Source organism: Myxine glutinosa, chromosome 8 (genome assembly GCF_964187855.1).
Source record: "Myxine glutinosa chromosome 8, kmMyxGlut1.1, whole genome shotgun sequence".
NCBI classification, from domain to species: domain Eukaryota; kingdom Metazoa; phylum Chordata; class Myxini; order Myxiniformes; family Myxinidae; genus Myxine; species Myxine glutinosa.
Window position 1 is genome coordinate 166,531,976 of NC_136268.1, and position 21,486 is coordinate 166,553,461.

At 43.5% G+C, this 21,486-nt stretch overlaps 1 protein-coding gene across 1 annotated transcript in view; it reads right to left on the minus strand.

The window, feature by feature from the left end:
• Window positions 1-4,448: 4,448 nt before the first annotated feature.
• The window catches only part of LOC137433066 (ankyrin-3), a 482,046-nt gene continuing 465,008 nt past the window's right edge, over window positions 4,449-21,486 (minus strand). Inside the window, exons 34-37 of the mRNA XM_078784014.1 lie at window positions 14,506-14,628; window positions 14,283-14,312; window positions 13,973-14,054; window positions 4,449-13,458 (exon numbers count right to left, since the gene is read on the minus strand). Of these exons, the coding sequence (XP_078640140.1) occupies window positions 4,868-13,458; window positions 13,973-14,054; window positions 14,283-14,312; window positions 14,506-14,628 (8,826 nt within the window). The 3' untranslated portion in view covers window positions 4,449-4,867. The remainder of the gene's footprint in view (window positions 13,459-13,972; window positions 14,055-14,282; window positions 14,313-14,505; window positions 14,629-21,486) is intronic.

A 21,486-nucleotide genomic window follows, 5' to 3' on the forward strand; every position in this document is an offset into this window, starting at 1 on the left:
AGAAGCACAGCAGGGTCAGAGATCATGATGTTCTCCTCCTCAGTGAATCTCTCCATCAACAGCCTCTCCATTGCCTCACACACTGTTTTGAGGCAAAAGAGGGACTTTGCGTAGGCCTTTCCACTGAGAACACCTTTGAGAGATCCACTTGTTACTAGTTGTGCCTCAAAGAGAATCTCTGCATATCCAGAACCACGCATCTTGTGTCCAGTGAGCATCCCGATGTAGTTCATGGATGTGTGGAAGGGTCCAATCGTTACTACATGACTAGCAAATTCATTTGGCCAGCGCCAGATGATGGGAAGGGCTTTCATGCAGACACCCAGATCAAATGTATTCAGGACCCATCTCTGACCCACCTCAGCAGTTGCTGCCTCGGAACGCTTCAGTAGCTCACGAACAACTGCGTTGTCTGTGATCGGTCTGTGCCTGGTGCCTGCATGGCATGGCAATGGCCTGCAGCCTGTGCCTGGGCTAGGGGGTTTCACCTCTGCAACTGGTTCTCCCCCACCCAGCAAATCAACAGTCGACTACTGCACGCCTATCCACCAACCGATCACAGACAACGCAGTTGTTCGTGAGCTACTGAAGCGTTCCGAGGCAGCAACTGCTGAGGTGGGTCAGAGATGGGTCCTGAATACATTTGATCTGGGTGTCTGCATGAAAGCCCTTCCCATCATCTGGCGCTGGCCAAATGAATTTGCTAGTCATGTAGTAACGATTGGACCCTTCCACACATCCATGAACTACATCGGGATGCTCACTGGACACAAGATGCGTGGTTCTGGATATGCAGAGATTCTCTTTGAGGCACAACTAGTAACAAGTGGATCTCTCAAAGGTGTTCTCAGTGGAAAGGCCTACGCAAAGTCCCTCTTTTGCCTCAAAACAGTGTGTGAGGCAATGGAGAGGCTGTTGATGGAGAGATTCACTGAGGAAGAGAACATCATGATCTCTGACCCTGCTGTGCTTCTCAGAATGACCCAGTCTTGCAACCGAGAGCACCTCGATGAAGCCCTCAAAGACCCCTCAACTCTACTCCTCATCAAAAATTTGCATAAAATTTGCATAATTTTGCATAAAATTTGCAGCAGTAATTTGCATAAAAATGGTATGTGGGACATTGTTTCAGCTTGGGGCCATAGCTAGTCATTTTCTACACATTTTTTCCAATCTAGAAACACTGATTAGAAGTATATCTCCGGGGGGTGCAGGGGGACCTAGTCTTCCTACTAGACTACTAAGCCAACACCAGGCTATATATAGATATATATAACTGTGAGAAATAGTAGTATAGAAACTCCACAGTACGAGCAGGGAGTCTCATTTGCATTAAATAAATAATCGGGAGACTAAATCAGACGCGGACGGAGATTCAGGACGTCAATCATTAATTTTCGACAAGCTTTCGACCAACAAAGGTCTTCTTCTTAGTCATCCCCAAGTTCAACGGATGTATATAGTATATATATACAGTCACGTGAAAAAGTAAGTACACCACATGTAAAGTTTTGACTTTTTCAACAGATTTCAGCATACAGCTATTTGATCTTCATTTCAACAACACTGATAGATAAAATATAACAAATATCATGAAACATTATTTTACATTTTGTAGCCCATTGTATAATTTAAATAAACATAAATGCAAATTTCGCATGTTGAAAAAGTCAGTACACCCTTGGCTCTTATAGGTGGTATTGCCCCCCTTGGCAGAAACAACCTCAAGTCGGTGTTTCTTATAACTGTCTACCAGTCTCTAACATCGACTGGGAGAAATTTTTGCCCTCTCCTTCATGCAGAATTCTTTCAGCTGAGCGATGTTTGAGGGGTTTCTTATATGCACAGCTCGTTTCAAATCCCCCCACAACATCTCGATGGGATTTAGATCCGGGCTTTAACTTGGCCATTCCAGAACCCTCCATTTCTTTCTTTTCAGCCATTGCTTGGTGGATTTACTGTTATGTTTAGGGTCATTGTCATGTTGCAAGGTCCACCTTCGGTTGAGCTTCAACTTTCCGACAGATGGCCTCACATTATCCTCAAGCACCCTCTGGTACAATGAAGAATTCATAGTGGATTATATGATGGTGAGCTGCCCAGGCCCTGATGCAGCAAAGCTGCCCCAAACCATAATTTTTCCACCACCATGCTTTACAGTTGGTATCAGGTTCTTGTGGTCAAATGCTGTCTTTGGTTTTCGCCAAACATGTCTTCTGGTACTGTGGCCAAATAGCTCTACCTTTGACTCATCTGTCCAGAGAACATTGTTCCAGAAGTGCTGGTCTTTGCCTCATTGTTCATTGGCAAACTTTAGTCTTGCCCTGATGTTCTTTCTGGACAGCAAAGGTTTCCCCCTGGCACACCTCCCATGTAGATCAAATTTGTGCAGCCTCTTTCTAATGGTAGACTCGTGCACTTTGACATCAACAGTGGCAAGAGCTACCTGTTGGTCCCGTGATGACATTCTGGGGTTCTCATAGACTTCTTTCAGCATCTTGCGGTCTGCTCTCGGGCTGAACTTGCTGGGGCGGCCTGGCCTGAACAAGTTGGCAGTCGTTTGGAATCTTCTCCACATGTAGATGATCTTCCGGACAGTCGAATGATTGATTTCAAATTGTTTTGAGATCTTTTTAAATCCCTTCCCAGACTCGTAGGCATCTATAACCTTCTTTCTGAAGGCCTCAGAGAGCTCTTTTGATCGAGGCATGGTGACGCCGCACACTTCAACAACAAAGAGTTGTCTGAGGTTCAGTTGTCTGAAACTAAATGTCTGAGGTGTAAATAAGACAGGTTCCTCCAAGATCCTCTCTAACGATGTTCTAATCATTTGCACCTGAGCTGGTGCACCTGATTCTAATTTTAGGTATTTGAAGTAGTGATAAATGTAGGGGTGTACTTACTTTTTCCACATGCAAAATTTGCATTTACGTTTATTTAAATTATACAACGGACTACAAAATGTAAATGTTTCATGATATTTGTTATATTATATCACCTTTATCTGTCAATATTGTTGAAGGAAACCGTAGAGACCCGATATTGTACCAGTGATAATTGGAGCAACGGGAATGATAAAGAAGAACCTCATAGAGATATCAAGAACCAAAAACCATCCCTGGGAACATTACCACGAAATAACTGGAGAGGAAGGCTGTAAGGGGCTCGGCTACAGTCCTGAAAAGAGCTCTTGGAACAAAACTCTGATAACACAACTTTACAACTTAGCCCATGAATCACAATCCTTCACCATTCATCATCGTGAGGGTCGATGGATACTTCAAGTCCTGGGAGGACTCCATTCCACCTTCTGAAATCCAAATTATGGAGACTAGCAACGGTTCCCGCCCTATGGGCAGGGCTTCAATTGGGAGGCCCAAATGAAAAGGCAAAATATTAGAAATTGAAGGCTTTATTTATTTTAAACGATTCATGTAAACATCCGTTGAATCATATCACACGCAAATCATCAAAATCGAAACAGTACATGGCGCCCATTTTGAAAAAAGATTGAATTCTGCAAAATGGAAGCGGCCGCTACACGTCTTTCTCAGTCGCATGTTTATGTGTGAAGAGTGCGCGCCGAATCTGTAACACGGAAGCGGCCGCTACACCTGTTTCTCAGTCGCTTTGCACACGCTGCCGTGTCATTTCGGAGCCGCACTTTTACATCGGAAGAGTTCGTCAGGAGTCGATCTACTCTCTCCTGGTCCGTAGAATTTCAACAAAAGCACATCACTGTTCATATCGGTAAATATTATTCCATTGTTTGGAAAAACTGGAAAATTGGAAAACTTGGAAAAACAATATAGCCTATTTTACTCCAGGGGGTCCTAGGATTACCTACCCAAAATATCGTTGCGATCGGTTCAGCCGTTTTTGCGGTACCTTCGAACGGACAGACAAACAGATGGACGGACGGATATTTGGTGAATTATAGTAAGATGACAACCAACGACACACACGACTCAATATAAAATCAAAATGATAAAATAAGTAAATGCTCTTGTTGTTGGAATGGAATACATGCAATATTCTTTTTTTTGGCCTCTTGAGGAATTGTTCAGAACGCCTTTGCCATATGTTTGTCATATCATTAGCAACTCACCTTTCCATCTTGCTCCGAGTTGGCTGGCAACCAGTACAAGCTCTAGAGGACTTCGACCTCTTCCAGCCTGGGAATCTGCAACATTGAAAGTGAGAATTGTGCAATTAGCTACAGGACACGTAATTTACCATTCTTGATTTGCAACAAATACCATAAAGAATGACTGATAACGGGCTTGTCTTTGCAGTGTTATCAATCTTGCTTTTCTTTTCAAGTGCGAGAAAGTCACATTGGCCATAAGTCCATACCAAATGAAAATTAGTCATTATTTGAGGCAAACTAGTGTAATAGCATTGCACCAAAACAGTTCAAACGACTTTGACATATAACAAGGCAAGACTCAGCAAATGTTTTCTGCGTATATTTGTTGAAATTAAAATATCAAGTCCATTTCACATATCACTTCGAAGGTCCTTTTATATGAAAGTTTTCATTGTATCTCAATTCAAAATATTCTAAAACTCGATTTTGCAATAACATTTAACATTACAAACTCAAACATGTACAGAGGTCTGAAACAGCAGCTAATATGTGAATTACAATGAAACAATATTTATAATAAATTGTTTTCTGGCTTTTCAAAACATGTTCTTTTATTTGAGAAACAAGCATACGGACCTCTATTCTAGAACAGTGGGGCAAACAAGACAGAACACAGCAACGGATCAGCAGAAACACGGCATGGCACTGCAACAATGGCGTCACCAAAACAAGAGGTACACAGTTACAAGAAGCACAACACAAAACAGATCAGCCGGATCACGAACTGTGCTTGTCCTCGGGTGGTGAAGTGTTGCTGCTGTCACCCAGGCCGCTCTTCGGACTGCTGCTGCTTTTACTCGTTGTCCGCTCATCAGAAGGTGGGTTGGGAGATTCTGTAGAGGCGTCAAAGATGTTACTGTCTTCCTCCTCTGTCGAGCACAAGCCTTCTTCACGATGTTTGGCACCACCATCTTTCCTTTGCTGTTTAGAAAATCTTTGTGCCTGTTTTTCCAGTTCACCAAAACCACATCCCAAATTGTGTGCCTGTTCTTTATTGCTTTTAACAGGTAGTCGAGATTGTAATGACTTGGGCTTTGTTGCAACAACCTTTGATTTTCTCCCTTGTATTTTCTCAGCCTGAGTCTTATAATCCGAGTCCGAATCAGAGCTTCTATGTCTCACGGGAATTCGAGATTTCAAGAGTAACTCAGGATCAGGCTTCATCCTAGTAACGGGCTTACCCCGAGGTGCATCAGCTTTGTGTTTAATATCACGATAGTTGCGTGACATTTCTGGTGTGTGTTGATCATTTGATTTGTTGGACATCGATGCTACTCCAGGGTTTCCCCTCACAGGCAATTTGGACTTGGATTTGGCGTGGGCATCCCTCGATTCACCATGAATATTTTGGGATTTTGAATGCTGCGTATGAAATACCTTTTCAGTGCGCTGTTTGACTGCAATACTCTCGGATTTTTTGGACCTCGTGACCACCTCCTGAACACCCCCACTGCGAACCGTTGAAGAGAGGGTTTTAACACACTGCTTTGCATCATCACATTCATTGCCTTGACTTTTGTCTGCAAGTGGTGAATTGTTGTCCTGATTTTTGGAGGCTGAATTGTGCTTGAAACTCAGCTTCATCTGCATCTCAACCTTTGCAGTTTGTCCTAGCAAGTTTGAGGACAGTATTTGCCTCGCGCTGTCTTGTGAGGGCACATCAGGAGTGGTAACAGTTTTAGCAGGGGATTTTTGCTTATTTGGAGGTGCGGGGTTCCCAATTCCCTGGGATTTAAGAGCAGTCAATGGCTTTGAGGTAACAGCTGATTGTGAGATTTTATGTCGTCCCTTGTCTGTGCTCAATGGCACTTGCTTTTGACAAGAATTGTAACATTGTTCTGCAATTGCTATGGACTTTGAAGAACGATGCATTTGCTGTTCCGAGACCTTTTGAACAGGTGATATGGAAACCTTTGAAGCATTGCTCCCTGTTGAGATATTCTTCTTCACGGCACTCTTCGCAACAGTGGCAGATGGAGATAAAGGAGCTGAGGAAGAAGATGAAGAAGAAGATATGACAGTCTTTGATGGTGACTTTGTGTGGATTGCATTTTCTTTACAAGAACCTGAAGTTTCTAATGTTAGTTGAGACCTTGCTTGTAATACAACTTCCTTGTGAGGTTTCTTTCTTGACACCTGTTTATCAGCTTTAATGGGATTGGTAGAAACTTCACTTTTAGCAGCAACCTCACTTTTCGCTTTTCCAGAAATACCTGCAGTGGAAGAAGCACTTTTACCTGGTGAGCAAGTTGTCCCGAAAGCTTTCACTTTTGGTACGAATTGATGAGAGGTTGTTGTTTCAATTACCCTGACGTCTTTTTGGCCACTGTGCTGACTAATCTTGCATGCGACATTGCTGTTGCTGTCACCAACCATATTTTGAGTGCATTCTGGAACTGCTATGTTGCTTTGTGACTTATTTGATGCATTTGCTACATCGCAAGTATTACTATTGTTGGAAATATATACGAGGTCATTTTTGCACTCAACTTTGTTCTGTTCACAAACCAATTCCACCTCCACCATCTGTTGCTTTTCCAAATGCGAATTATTTCCTCCTGAAATGTTACTTATTAATTCATTGGATGACTCAGCCTTTGGGAGATAGTTTTGCTTGAATTCAGAATTGATTTCATCAAATGTAGAAGAGGGAATCAGAGTTTCATTTTCTACGATGGTGGATTCTAAATTCCTCACCTCGTCAATTGTATCAGGACAAACAGGATCTTTCTTTGGAATTTTTGCAGATGCAGATACGCCCATCTTAATTGGAATTCGAGACTTAGAGTCAGATCTCATAGTCATCGATGAAACTATTTTTTCCTCTACTGAATCCCAAAGTGATGCAAAAGGATCTTGTGATGCCCCACGTAGAGACTTTAATTCTTGCTCTGTCCAGGTGGAGGACTTGAATGGATCTGCAGAGTCACTACTTTCTTGCAGAGAGGAAGCAGGTGTGTCTTTAGCCTGATATGGTGAGATTGAGGCCTCCTCTGGTACTTTCACACTCTTCTCATTCTTCAGAATACCAACAGGTGTTTTTTCTTCAGTGGTATTCCCCTGCTCTCTCTTCCCAACATCGATAGCTCCACTACGAGTCATTTCAAACAGCTTTCCCTCACGAAATGGAAAGGGAAACATGTTTCGTTCACTGGTGGGTGTGCTCTCTGGGTCAGTTGGTGTATGTGCTGTTGGGGTGACATCATCTGGCGAATTAGCTGGAGATTTCTGAATGCCCTCACTATGGAGTAACAGCCGAAATGTTTTTTGCTCGCTGGGCTTCTGCTGATCTCCTAAGCCATCTTCTTCATGCACGCTCCCCCAAGGGTCAAATTTTTGGCTTTTATTAGGCGAAGTAGGCGACAGTGAATACACATTGCCCAGCATACTCCGGATTGGATGTCTGCCTTCCAGACTGAATTGATCTGTAGAAGGGGAATCAGAATGACGCTCCGTCGATAGTTCACTCTTAGTGGTATGATCACTGCTTGATGATTTCACAGTAGATTCATCGTTCACAGACAATCCAGTCGCATCCAATGGGAACCAGTCACCTTTAGCTACTGCAGCATCCCGAACCTGTGCGGCCCAGTCTAGCAACCTGTTTTTGCTGCTCCCATCTGCTTGTGTATTCTCATCCTCCTCACTGGGAAGCTCATAGCCATCCAGTGAGTCTACCTCAGTGGCATCTGTGTCATGTGAAAACTCAGCTGTTGTTGTGAATGAACGCTCTGTTGTTTGAACATCCTGCCCACCTTCCTGCCCACCTTCCTGCCCTTCATTGCTCTCTGCAAAAAGCTCTGTGGTTTCTGCTTTTGGTTCAGTCGTGGAAAAAGTTGGAACCATCTTTGAAGCGGTGCTTATGTTATTTATGGCAACAGTGTCCTGACTTGTTACTTCAGATGTATTTCCATATCTGTTTTTTTCTGTGTCATCACAAATCTTGAAGGTATACTTCTTCAGAGAAATAGTTTTTGGTAATGTGATATTCTCTGTTGCTTGTGCATGATCATCTACTAAGGAGCAGTCAGGTGATGGTGGCTGTACTTTAATGACAGGCTCAGGTAAATGCACCTTGTGATCCTCGCGATGACATGTGAGTAAAGTGATCTCAGAATCACAAGCAGAGGAAGACGATGTCATTCCTTCATCTCCAAGAAGTTCTATGCTGGCACTAGCTTTGTCTTCATCCAGGAGGTTCAGAGGTGGTGGCGGTGGAAATTCGAACTCCCTCTGCTTCCGATGTGGCTCTAATGTTGATAGTGCTTTTGATAGATCTTTCCACATAGCACTACTACTACCACTTTCAACTTGTGAAGACGCCGTGGAACCCCGTCCATGAGCTTTGGGATGTTTATGATGTACCTCGGCTGATGATAGGTTGGTTTTAACATTTTCCTTATGAGTTGATTTGTGGAAATCGGCTTCCTTTTTCATTTTGCAATACAATCCTGGAATGGTTATAACCACATCACGTTCTTTGGAGATGTTAGCAGAATTATCTCCAACGTCTGTCATGAGTACATTACCAATTTTGTTTCCTGGTGTAACTGAAGGATTGGAACCATTCTGAGCAGTTTTATTTACATTTATACACTCATTTACTTTATCATCCTGCAGCTGATTCTGGGTATGACTGTCGAGTTCATTTGAGGAAACCTTGGATGAGGGATCTGAAACTGACTCGTTCTGAGGAGTAGTTACATTGGACGTGACACAGTGTGAACTTGAGCTGAATGTTTGTTCTGTTACTACTGCCTCTTTGATAACTTTACTCTCTATCTCAATAAGTTGCTGAACCTTTCCTTCCAAGAATGCAACACAGGCAGGTTTCAGTTCATCGTGCGTGCTCACCTGTTTGAACTGCTCTGTCAATGCACAGTGCTGCTGCACATCTATTCCAGAGAGTGGCTTCACATCTTGTCGTTGCACAGCAAACACCACAGTGCCCATAATGCTTTCTGGTACCTTCTCAGAACTAGACTGCCAAACATTCTCCTCATTATGCAAATCAGAAGCAACCTTTTTAACGATACTAGCATCTGAGTTAATCTCCTGAACTTCTTGCAAGGCAATGATGTCCGAAGGTGTCATAATCTCTTCCGTTTCTTCCCTGACAGATACAAACCCGTGCCCTTCTTGCACTGGCTGTCCATTTGGATCAAATGCTTTGGAGACATTTTTCTCATCAGACACTGGCTTTATGAATTCCACCTCTTTTTCCCGTTCTGTGTCTGTCGCAGTCCTTCTGCAAGCTACCTCCCTTAACTCAATCGTAGAACTGATGAGTGACTGTTGCTCAGGACTGCACAAGGCATTGCCCATGAGAGGCTGGATGATTGAGGCTACTTCCGTTTCATTCCCTCTGGCACTCTCATCGGCACAAGCAGAAGGAGAAACATCTTCTTTCTCCTCCACTGTAGAACGTTCTTTCTCTGAGATGATGGAATCTTCTTCCATCTCACGCTCACTGTCTGTGTTAGAACATTGGTTATGGCTACCCCTGCGATTCCATCTTTCACCACTTAACTCTGAGTCATCTTGTTTAATGACACGTGAAACTTTCCTAATAAAATACCTTTTTGCGAAAGGTGGAGAAACTCCACTTTCATTTGATCCCTGAGCTCTCTCTGATGCAGTTAGCCCAGATTGGTTTACTGTTCTTTGCAGACTAGAGCTTGTGATTTTTTGCATTAGTTCCTTACCATTTGAACATTCTTGTATGCCTGGCTTTGAGGCTTGTGTCCCTGAACCCACTGCATCTTTTCCTGAAGGTCTTCCCTTTGTTGTAGCTTCTGCTGGAGGTTTTGGTTCCTTCTGTACTGGCATAACTCCATCTGTAGCACTTTCTCTGGAAGAACATTTTGATTTTCCAACCTCACATTGAAAGGAAGAAAGGTACGCTGGCAAATGACAACCCCCAATTTTTTCATGGCGGCCCTGTAAAGGCTGCTGTGGTATAGGAGTTCGGATTTCTCTGAACTGAACATTTTCTATTTGATCTTCCTGAATCACTTGTGTAACTCTCGGGCTTTTTTGGATATCGATACTCTTTACATCCACTGTTGCTAATGTGGATCTATGACGTGAACGTGGACTGCTGTCTTGATCTTCGTCAAGAAACACAGCTTCTCTGATCTCATCTCTTGGCCTTGGTCTTGGCTCTATGGGCATCCTGTGATTTTGTATTTTTGCTTCACGAACTGGGATGGAAGACCGCGGCAATGGTTTTGGTCTGATAGATGTGCTTGGCTCTTGAATCTGCCGAGCAGGGCTTATAGGTAAAGTCCGAACCTTATCATCACTTTGGGTACATGGATTGGGCTGTGTCGAAGACAAGCGTGTTGGGCTAACTGTTGGTGAATGTCTTTTGAAAGAACTATTGTAAGAAGTCATTATTTGTTCCTCTAGCTTCCTTGATGGACTTGACGGTTCAGTTATGGAATGATTAGGTACTTGTTTTACTTGGCCAATGGGCTCCTGATGAGTCACATTGTAAATCTGTCTCACAGGGCTGACAGGGTTGTGCTTGGTCATACCAGACACGTGTCTTCCTGGGCTCCCTGGTTCCTCTCTCATGACGTATGTTTGTTTAATTGGGCTGCCAGGTTCAGAATTAGACATCCCTGAGTCTTGATAAACCGGGCTTCTGCGCTTTCTTTCTGGTGATTGCAGTTCATCGCTCAGCCTTTCTGCTTTGTCCCTAAAGTATTGTGATACTTCATTAAGTTTATCTGCTGCCTCTTTCACAGTTTTGTCAACCCTATCTTCTCTAAGGATTGGTGATTTTCTGTCCCTGTCCAGACTGGAATTTCTCCCAACATGAGTAGAGACTTCATTCTCGGTCTCTTCTCTCCTTCTTGAAATTTGGGCATCTGGTGTTAGGTGAGCACTCTCATTTGTAGAGGAATCTGTTGCTCTCTCACCTAAATATAGTCGGCTTCGCCTTGGTGGAGGATTTGGAAAAGCAGGAAAAGGTGTTTCACAAGGTGTTGCCTCAGCCTCTTGTGCATTATTTCCAGGCCTAACCAGTCCTGATATTTTCTCACTTCTTTTGATGGTACTTGAAAGATAAACTTGCAATGAATCCTCACTGTCTGACTGCTCAAGGTCAACAGCCTCAGAGAGCAGCATCTTTTCTGCAAACTTGTAACTCTCCCCACGAATTTCAGTGAGATCATCTTCATGGTACTCCATTGATTGTTGCGACAAAAGTCTCAATGAGCGGTACGATTCATCAGTTATTAGTTGAGCAGAGCCTGGTCTGCTGTCTTCTTCTTGTGATAGTGGTGTGTCAATGTGGGATGAATCCAAAAATGAGGGTAATGAGTCATCAGCTGTCAGCTCCTCATCCTCTGGAAAACTTTGCCCTTCTGGAGACCTGTAGCTTTCAGGTGATCTACTTCCCCATGGAGGCCTTTGACCCTCTGGTGTTCTTTGACTACCGGGTGATTGAGGGCCCCGTGGAGATTTAATGCGCTGCGGTGATTTTCTCCCAATTCCCTGTTTGCTGCTCACTGGTGATTTTACACCTTCTATGATATAAGCTTCAGATGATTTACGATAATTACATGGCTTAGAACTCAAAGGAGATTGACTACCTGGTGAACTGAGGCTATCAGGTGATCTGGGCCCTTCGGGTGATGTATGCTTTATTGTTTGTGCCTCGGGTGATCTTTGTTGCTTTTTCATTCCGTCTGTGATGCGTTGATGCTCATTATTATCTTCGTCATCTAAAACTCTAATTCTTTTGTACAATTTTGCCTCTTCCTCAGTGACTCTGTTTCTCCTTTGAACAACTGGGCTGGCAAGTGCTCTACAGTTGCCTGTTGCTGTCATGGTTGGGCTAGTTACTGATGTGTTCATGTCCACAATCCGTTTTGGGCTTGGCAATTCAGTGGAAGGCTTCCATGTCCTACATGAAGTTCTGACAGGAGAGTCTGGAGTCGAAGGCCTTCTCTCAGGAGTGCTAGGCCTGAATTCTGGTGTCCGCCCTCCATCACTGGAAAAGGAATGCTCCCTTGAAGAACAGCTTTGAAAAACTTTCATCAACTCCTTTACAGATACTCCTTCTTCTGGTGCATCTGGAATGTTTGGTGAACTGCAAACGTTTCTGTTGTGGATTCCTTTTGCTAAATCACTTTTTGGTTTATTGTCCTCTTTCATGCTGGCTTCTTTGATGATGCCTTTTTTTCTGCCATCTTCTTCAGCATCCAATCGCATCTGCAATGCTTTCACTTTATCTTTGATGGGTCCAATGGGTTTCTCTTCAACAACAGGGGATGTGAGAGGTGCTGCAACATTGAGTGGTAAGAGCAACTCTGATGACACGCACGTGTTGTTTTTCAAATTAACACTAACATTTTGCCTTTCCTCAAAGTTACTGTTGCACCCTGAACTGTAACAAACTTTTGCAGGGCCTCTTTGGCTATCTGCCTTGAACGTTTGGTTCCTGCCAAAACTCAACTCTAGCTTTTCCGGTCTGTCTCTTAAAATGTCTCTTCTCCTGATAGTTTGAAAGTGTTCATCAGGTTTTTCGACTTTTGCTTCATTTGTACTTTTTCTCCTGGGTATTACAGGTGGACATTCAGGAAGAACTTTCACTGCTATGGTTGTTCTGACATCTGCATTCTTGTAATTGTGAAAACTATATACTCCTTCATTGTGAACACTTTTCAATGATGCAACTTTCACTTGCTCACTTTTAGCTGGTGATGGGTTATAAAAGCCAACCTTCTTCAACGAGTCAGATTTAATATCTTCACAAGAAAATGACACTGTTTTTGACATGTCTTTGACAGTCATTTTGTGTCCAACAACAGAGGTGTCAAAGCTGGGAAGCTTTGGGTCAGAGGAGTAAAGTAACATTGAAGACTCCTTGTTTCCTTCTTTGCATTCATTCTCTTTCATCTTGATATGTCTTCCAGAAAATCCATCAGAGATGTTCATCGGATTACTTATTAAGGGTTTGTTTGAACTTCTGGAGTCCACATAGCTATCCCTCTTAAGGATTTCGCTCACTTTCTCAAGATCTTCTCGAACTTTCTCCATAAGCTCAAGGGGTTCTACACCTAACTCTTCAATCCTGACAGGAGATTTTATCTCTTCCTGAATTGCTCTTGCTATATCCTTTCCATCAGACTTAAGAATTGATGTGACTCGCATCAAGTCTCGTTTCATCTCCACCACTTCTTTAAGGAGTTCCTGACTGGTAGAGCAAGATGTAGGAGAAAGGACTGATGCCCTTAACCTTGGAGGAGTAGCTTCACCCCAGAGGTAGGAGCGGTGTTTCCACTGCTCACGACCACCTTTGGTTTGATTAAGTGAAAAAAATGCAAACCAAAATCATAACAAAAGAGTGATGAAAGGATAACAAAAATAGGGAAAAAGAAGAAAAAGAGAGTTTGGTTAATAATATTAATCAGTCCTTTCAAAACAGTAAATATAACAAAGTCAATCATTCGTTTTTAAGCAAGTCTTGCATCATCATTCAGGGATCAGCAAATTTCACACAAGAAAAAGAAGTAGAGATGTGTGGAACAAGCACAGACGACTGAATCAAATGGAAACCAAAAGTGTGACAAGTGAAGGTAGGTAATGAATGTAAGAAGGTTACCATTATTTAATTCATTCTCCAACATCAACATATTACATCAAAACAGTTTATACATCTTTATACGCTTTCATTGGAACAAATCTCTGCCACAACTAAAAAAAAAACACTCATGCTTTCCTAATAACATTGAATGCCACCGGAAAAAAAAAAAAACATGATGATGCATGTTTTAAAAGTGAAAGGGTGAGTAATGAAATGGAACTCACTCATGCCGAGATCGGTGAGACTGCCATATTGCTTACGTAAGGCGAGAGACGAAAAATTGTGTCTTTGATAAGCAGCACCGTCCTGCAGATGGCGACACAAACTCAGTCACGTGAATTGCCAGGGCAACACTTTCGCGACAACACAAGCAATCAATATAATGTTTTCATGCTCCAAAACATGCGCTGATTGACACTGCTTTAGTCCAATGAGAGAGGATCATGCAAATTAGAGCATTATGACGGGGCATGCGTGAATGACCACATGCATTGCTTCACGCAAAAGGAATTCCTTCACTGTACAACGGTTTACCTCCTCATCTTCCCGATCAGATTCAGTTTCCTTTTGAAATTAGAAAAACGAAAAAAGAATGTAGCATAATCACGTAAAATATAGTCACCACTTATGTAAACAAGTCTCCTTGAGTGATATTTGCTCTTGCCACATTCCATGTCGGCAAATAATCACACGTGAAGATTTTTCTTGTGTGAAACAGGGCGTGACAATTGGAGACAAATGCAAAGAGGACCCACACCTTTTTGCAGGGTGGTAAGGTGATGTTGAGGTTGCACACTGCATTATGTGGCAAACCACGGGCCGACTTTGGCTCGTTCATGAAACTCAGCCGTCCACATGGTTCTTGTGTAGCATCGCGAACCTAAGCAGCGTGTACATTATTGATTACGAGACAAAATGCATTGACCAAGTATGACGTGCAAATGAAGAATTCCAGGTAAACCTAACAGCTCTATTCATCAAACAGTTTGTCAGTATGAACGGGTGAAAGCTTGAGCAAGGATTTACACAATAGTTATTTCTTACAACATTGTTACTTAAGCTTTTGCTCACAATACATGCTGTGACCAGGTAGCATCAATGATGTTTCAGAAGATTTCCAGGTCGACAACGATTCTGCATGGTACTCAAACAGCTATTGCAAATTGAGCGGCACAATAGCTCAGTTGGCATAATGCTCACCTTTGCACTGTTTAATTGTCGTCCAATCCCAAGTGAGGTCAGAATTTATTGAAACCAAAACAAATGCTGTTCTGGTGCATGTGACAGCAGCAGGTGCTGCATTTTAGTTTGCCATCCATCTAATTTGGATGTAGGCTCACATTTGGGTTGTGGAAGATAGGTATATTGCTATTTCAAAAAATAATACCTGCGCGCTGATACAAGTGCTAAATTATTGGCTTTGTAATGTATTAACCATTGCTATGGTCATCATGGAGATGTAATTGAATGAAAATCGTGGTGAGCTATTTTCTTGAACATTCTCTGAATTTGATGGTAAATTGAAGAAAGATAATTTGTAAAGATGTTTTGTCTGTGATCAAATGTGGACGAAAGTCTCATTAACAGTGAGATGATTGTTTTGATTAACATCTGCTTTTGGATACATGATTTTAGAAATGCCTCAAAAAGCTTCCACATAAAGAGGAGAAAAACAAAATGTACAAACACCATACGATTCAAACAATCTATTTATTACATAAGCAAAATGGTTCTTCCCTCCCAAATTATCCAAGCATTATTCTTCTCCTACGTTCGAATTCCTCCTTTCTCCTCCAAACTTTCTTTCCTTTCATAAAAATGAGATAAATAAACAAACAACAGGTTTGCGTGTTATAGTTACTACCTGAACCATCTGAACCGCTGCTCATAATGCAGGGAACCAATAATATCAACAACAAAACAAACAACAGGCATTTAAAAAGGCCATTTTCCCTGCAAGAGCGGGGGTTAGCCTTGCGGTCCCCATGACAATCTTCTCCATTTTGCCCTATTTTCTGCATCTCCCCTTGTTAACCCCCTTGCCCGCATTTCTTCTTCGACCATCTTTAGCCGAGTCTTTCTCGGTCTTCCCCGTCCTCTACTTCCTTCTACATTCATTTCCATCACTCTTCTCAACCAGTCACTTTCATCCTTCCTCAACACATGACCAAACCATCTCAAACTGTTTCTCTTCACAGCATCAATCACAGGCTCTATTCCCATCATCTTTCACAATTCATCATTTGTCTTCCTCAATTTGTTGATTGATTGGCAATTGGCAATTGATTGATTGGCAATTGGATTGATTGATTGGCAATTTGTTGATTTGTAATACTCAGTTCCAGAAAGAGGATAATAAGCTTGTTACATAAACAAACAGGTCAGGTGGGTCGACGACAACCGTTGACTACCTGATGGTGCGTAGGCGAGATAGGGGGCACCTCCGGGACACAAAGGTGATCCCGGGGGAGGAGGCCGTTTCACAGCACCACTTGGTTGTCTGCGACATAAGGGTGAAAGGTGCGAGGAGAGCTTGGCGGGTGAAGTACCAACCGAGAATGAAGGTGTGGAGGTTGAAAGAGGTGACAGTAAGGGAGGCATTAAAAGAGAGGCTGAGTAGGATCGAGGATGATGTGGTTGAGCTTGAAAGTGGTTGGATGTCAATGAAAGCTAGTCTGTTGGGAGCCGTTGGTGAGGTATGTGGATGGACAAAAGGACCACTGAGGCACTTGGAAACATGGTGGTGGGATGATGAAGTTGGAAAGAGGATTGACGAGAAGAGGAAGAAGTTCAAGGAGTGGCAGAAGGCGAAGGGTACGGCAGTAGAAGCAGCAGAGCATGAAAGTTATAAGGCAGCCAGGAAGGCTGCAAAGAAAGAGGTAGCAAAGGCGCAGGAGGCATGGAGGAAAATGTTCGGAGAACGCTTGGATTCGGAAGAGGGTCAGAAAGCAGTATTCAGGATTGCAAAGCAGATAGCGAAAGAGAGGTGTGATGTGATGGGGGTGAGTTGCGTGAAGGATGAAGTGGTACAAATCGTTGTCGACCCAGATGGAATTAAAGGAAGATGGAAAAGATATATGGAAATGCTGTTGAATACAGAGAATGAAAGGGATGGCAACATAGAGAGTAACCCAGTTTTAGGACCGGCAGAGAAGATAACTGAGAAGGAGGTTGAGGAAGCGATAAAAGCAATGAAGGGTAGAAAAGCGGGAGGGGCGACGGGAGTTGTGGGAGATAGGTTGAAGGCAGCAGGAAGTTGGGGTGTGAAGAGAATGACAGAGATCTGTAATCTGGTGGTGAAAGAAGGCCGCATTCCAGTGGATTGGGAACGGAGTACCCTCGTCCCTCTATACAAGGGGAAAGGTGACCCTCTGGAGTGTGGCTCGTACCGAGCGATAAAGTTATTGGAGCATGGAATGAAGGTATTGGAAAGGGTGTTGGAGAGGAGGATAAGGAAGAAAGTGAAGATCGACGAAATGCAGTTTGGATTTATGCCAGGAAGAGGAACGACAGATGCGCTTTTCATTGTGAGGCAGTTGCAGGAGAAGTACATGGAGAAGAGGAAGAAGTTGTTTCTTGGGTTTGTTGATCTGGAGAAAGCATTCGATAGGGTTCCACACAAAGTATTGACATGGGCATTGAGGAAGTTAGGAGTGGAGGAATGGTTGATCAGAGTAGTGATGGCAATGTACAAAAGAGCGCGCCCAGCTGTAAGGACGAAGGACGGGAACAGTGGTGCGTTTGAGGTGAAGGTGGGAGTGCATCGGGGGTCGGTACTAAGTCCACTACTATTTGTAGCTGTGATGGAGGTGCTGGCTCAGAACGTAAAGGAGGGTTTACCGTGGGAGTTGTTGTATGCAGATGATCTGGTGTTGATTGCGGAAAGTATGGATGGACTGAAGGAAAAGATGAACAAGTGGTAGGAATGTATGGAGACAAAAGGTCTGAAGGTGAATATCGGAAAAACGAAGGTGATGGCAAGTGGTAAAGCATGTGGTGAGGTGGAAAGAACTGGGAAGTGGCCCTGTGCTGTGTGTAGGAAGGGTGTCGGAGTGAACTCCATTCAATGTACAATGTGCGCTGAGTGGGTTCATCAAAAATGTAGTGGTCTGAGAGGGTCATTAACCAGTGTGGCAGCTACATTAAAATGTAAGGTGTGCACAGAGGGAGCTGCAGATGGAGGAAATGTTGAGTTGGATCTTGGAGACGGCGTGAAGCTGGAAGGTGTGAAAACATTTTGCTACCTCGGAGACATGCTGAATGGAGAAGGTGGATCAGACTCGGCAACGGTGGCTAGAGTGAGATGTGCATGGAAGAAGTTTCGGGAACTGAGTGGCGTGCTGATGATGAGGGGAGTGTCGTTGAAGCTGAAGGGAAAGGTGTATGCTGCATGTGTGAGAAGTGTTGTGATTTATGGGAGCGAGACATGGGTAATGAACGTAGAGCAGCAACAAAGGCTGGAAAGGGTGGAAATGGGAATGGTTCAACGGATGTGCGGAGTATCGTTGAGAGAAAGGAAGACAAATGATGAATTGCGAAAGATGATGGGAATAGAGCCTGTGATTGATGCTGTGAAGAGGAACAGGTTGAGATGGTTTGGTCATGTGTTGAGGAAGGATGAAAGTGACTGGTTGAGAAGAGTGATGGAAATGAATGTAGAAGGAAGTAGAGGACGGGGAAGACCGAGAAAGACTTGGCTAAAGATGGTGGAAGACGAAATGCGGGCAAGGGGGTTAACAAGGAGAGATGCAGAAAATAGGGCAAAATGGAGAAGATCGTCATGGGGACCGCAAGGCTAACCCCCGCTCTAGCAGGGAAAATAGCCTTTAAAATGCATGTTGTGTGTTGTTTTCTCTCAACGATACTCCACACATCCACCGAACCATTCGCATTTCCACCCTTTCCAGCCTTCGTTCCTGCTCTATGTTCATTACCCATGTCTCGCTCCCATAAATCAAAACACTTCTCACACATGCAGCATACACCTTTCCCTTCAGCTTCAGCGACACTCTCCTCCTCATCAGCACGCCACTCAGTTCCCGAAACTTCTTCCATGCACATCTCACTCTAGCAACTGTTGCCGAGTCTGATCCACCTTCTTCATCCACTCTCCTTCTCCATTCCTTCTCCATCCAACCAATAATATCAACAGAAACTTAAATTACATTTGCACACTCAGGCAGCAATCATAATGACAACCAATCTGCCCCTTCATCCTTTTGATACCGGAAAGTTTTTCTTTACCAGCTGATTGTGAAGATCACTACTCAAAAGATCATTTATTTCCTGATAGAGAGGATCATACTAAAATACACAATCTGGTGTCTGTCTGACCGTGATGCATTCAGTTGTTACTTATCCAATCTCAACCAAACTTGCCAGAGCGTCAAAAGGTCACATGATGAAGGTTGGAGCGACTTCAACCCTCCACCCCCTATGCAAGGGGGATTTCTGCCTTGACCAAACTCCATGTGAGGGTGTGCAAAAGCTGACCATGGCATTTCGTGGGGCACAGCTACCAGAGGTAAAAATTACTACAACCACAAACGAATGTCAATTCTGTCCAACATATGATTAACTTTTATTAAACAGTTGCTACTGTTGTCCAACACTAAACTGAAAGAAATTTGGAGGAAATCCGACGTCCTTGAGGCATGCTATGCTTATCGCACCACCTCCCCTCCTATACACTAATACATCCGAGCTGTCTTGACTTGCTGGGCCAAAGGGTAGACCGCTAGGTAGGAAGCCATGATCTTTCCAAATAAAGGTGCTTAAATGCATCATTACGTATACATTGTATTCCCATTGCCACGTCCAATTCTCTAGCCAGCAGATTATTTGTGATCTTCTTATGGATTGCTTAGAACTTATATCTTGGGGGGGGGGGGGGGGGGGGGGAGGGGGGCTCTTCTACAATTCCATCCAGCCATATTACCCCTAACACCTTTACGGCCCCAATTGTGACCTTTACTCAGTGCATACCCCATTCGTAACGGTCATTGACATTGTTTAACACTCGCCTGAGGGAAATTTGTATAAAATTGGACGTACTTAGACATGGATAGTGCATAGACGAAGAGCTGCTGGTCCGCACACGTACCAGAAGCAAATAAATATTACAACCATGACTTATCCAGTTCTGTGACGTCGTGACTGACTTCTGATGAAATTTGTGCTCACATTTCTCCAAACAACCCTACCCTGCACTGCTTCCTGAAGCTCTGGCAGAGACGAGATGGTTCTAGCCTTTACCCTATCCATCCAGCACATATAAGGTCTGCCTCTTCTTCTTCTTCTTCGCCTCTAAACCATACCCAGCATGGTTGACTTCCCCAACCTTTCATTTTCCGCATGCATGATGTTTCCAAAGTATGACAGTTTCTGTTTTATCATTAGCACTTGAAATGTGCATGGCGGTATAATTTCTTCAATCACCGATTTGTTTGTTCTTCTTGCAGTCCATGGAATGTTTAACATTCTCCAAAACAACATTATAAAACTGTCAATATTCTTCCTTATTCCCTTTTTTACTGTCCAGAACTAACATCCACACATTGCAACTGGAAATACCAGAGCATTCACCGGCCTCCTCTTGGTTTTCTTCTGTCACATATTCGATCGGGCAAGGAGTCTGTGGGTGATCTTCGACGCCGAAATGACAATGGAGTTACACGTATCTAGCTGCGTTAAACTAGCTAACTGCGGCCTTCGCAATCTTCGATCTATAAGACAATACTCAACACAACCGGGCCACAGAACAATTAGGTCATACCTGAATTATGTCTTGGCTGGATACCTGAAACTCTTTGCTCAACGGCTTTCGCAAATGCCAGTACTGAATGCTGCAGCTTGTTTAGTCACCAACTCGAAGACCTGCACTCGAGGATCTGCACTGTCTCCCACACAAGCCCAAGATATGCACTGGCTTCCAGTCGAAAAAATACTTATCTACAAAGTACTGTTGATCACTTTCCGGGCAATCGATGGGTTTGCAACACAATACATCATGCCGCTCATTGCGACCAGTACACCATCTCACACTGGAGTGAGATCATCGATCCGATGATGTGAGGCTTGTGGTGCCGAGATCCAAGAGAACGTGGGGAGACAGAGCATTCACAGCACCAGCTCCTCATCTGCGGAACTCCCTACACAATGAATTAAAAACATTCACAACAGCAGCTCCTTATCTGCGGAACTCCCTACACAATGAATTAAAAACATCCACAACAGCAGCTCCTCATCTGCGGAACTCCCTACACAATGAATTAAAAACATCCACAACAGCAGCTCCTTATCTGCGGAACTCCCTACACAATGAATTAAAAACATCCACAACAGCAGCTCCTCATCTGCGGAACTCCCTACACAATGAATTAAAAACATCCACAGCACCAGCTCCTCATCTGCGGAACTCCCTACACAATGAATTTAAAACATTCACAACAGCAGCTCCTCAACTGCGGAACTCCCTACACAATGAATTAAAAACATCCACAGCACCAGCTCCTCATCTGCGGAACTCCCTACCCAATGAATTAAAAACATCCACAGCACCAGCTCCTTATCTGCGGAACTCCCTACACAATGAATTAAAAACATCCACAACAGCAGCTCCTCATCTGCGGAACTCCCTACACAATGAATTAAAAACATCCACAGCACCAGCTCCTCATCTGCGGAACTCCCTACACAATGAATTAAAAACATTCACAACAGCAGCTCCTCAACTGCG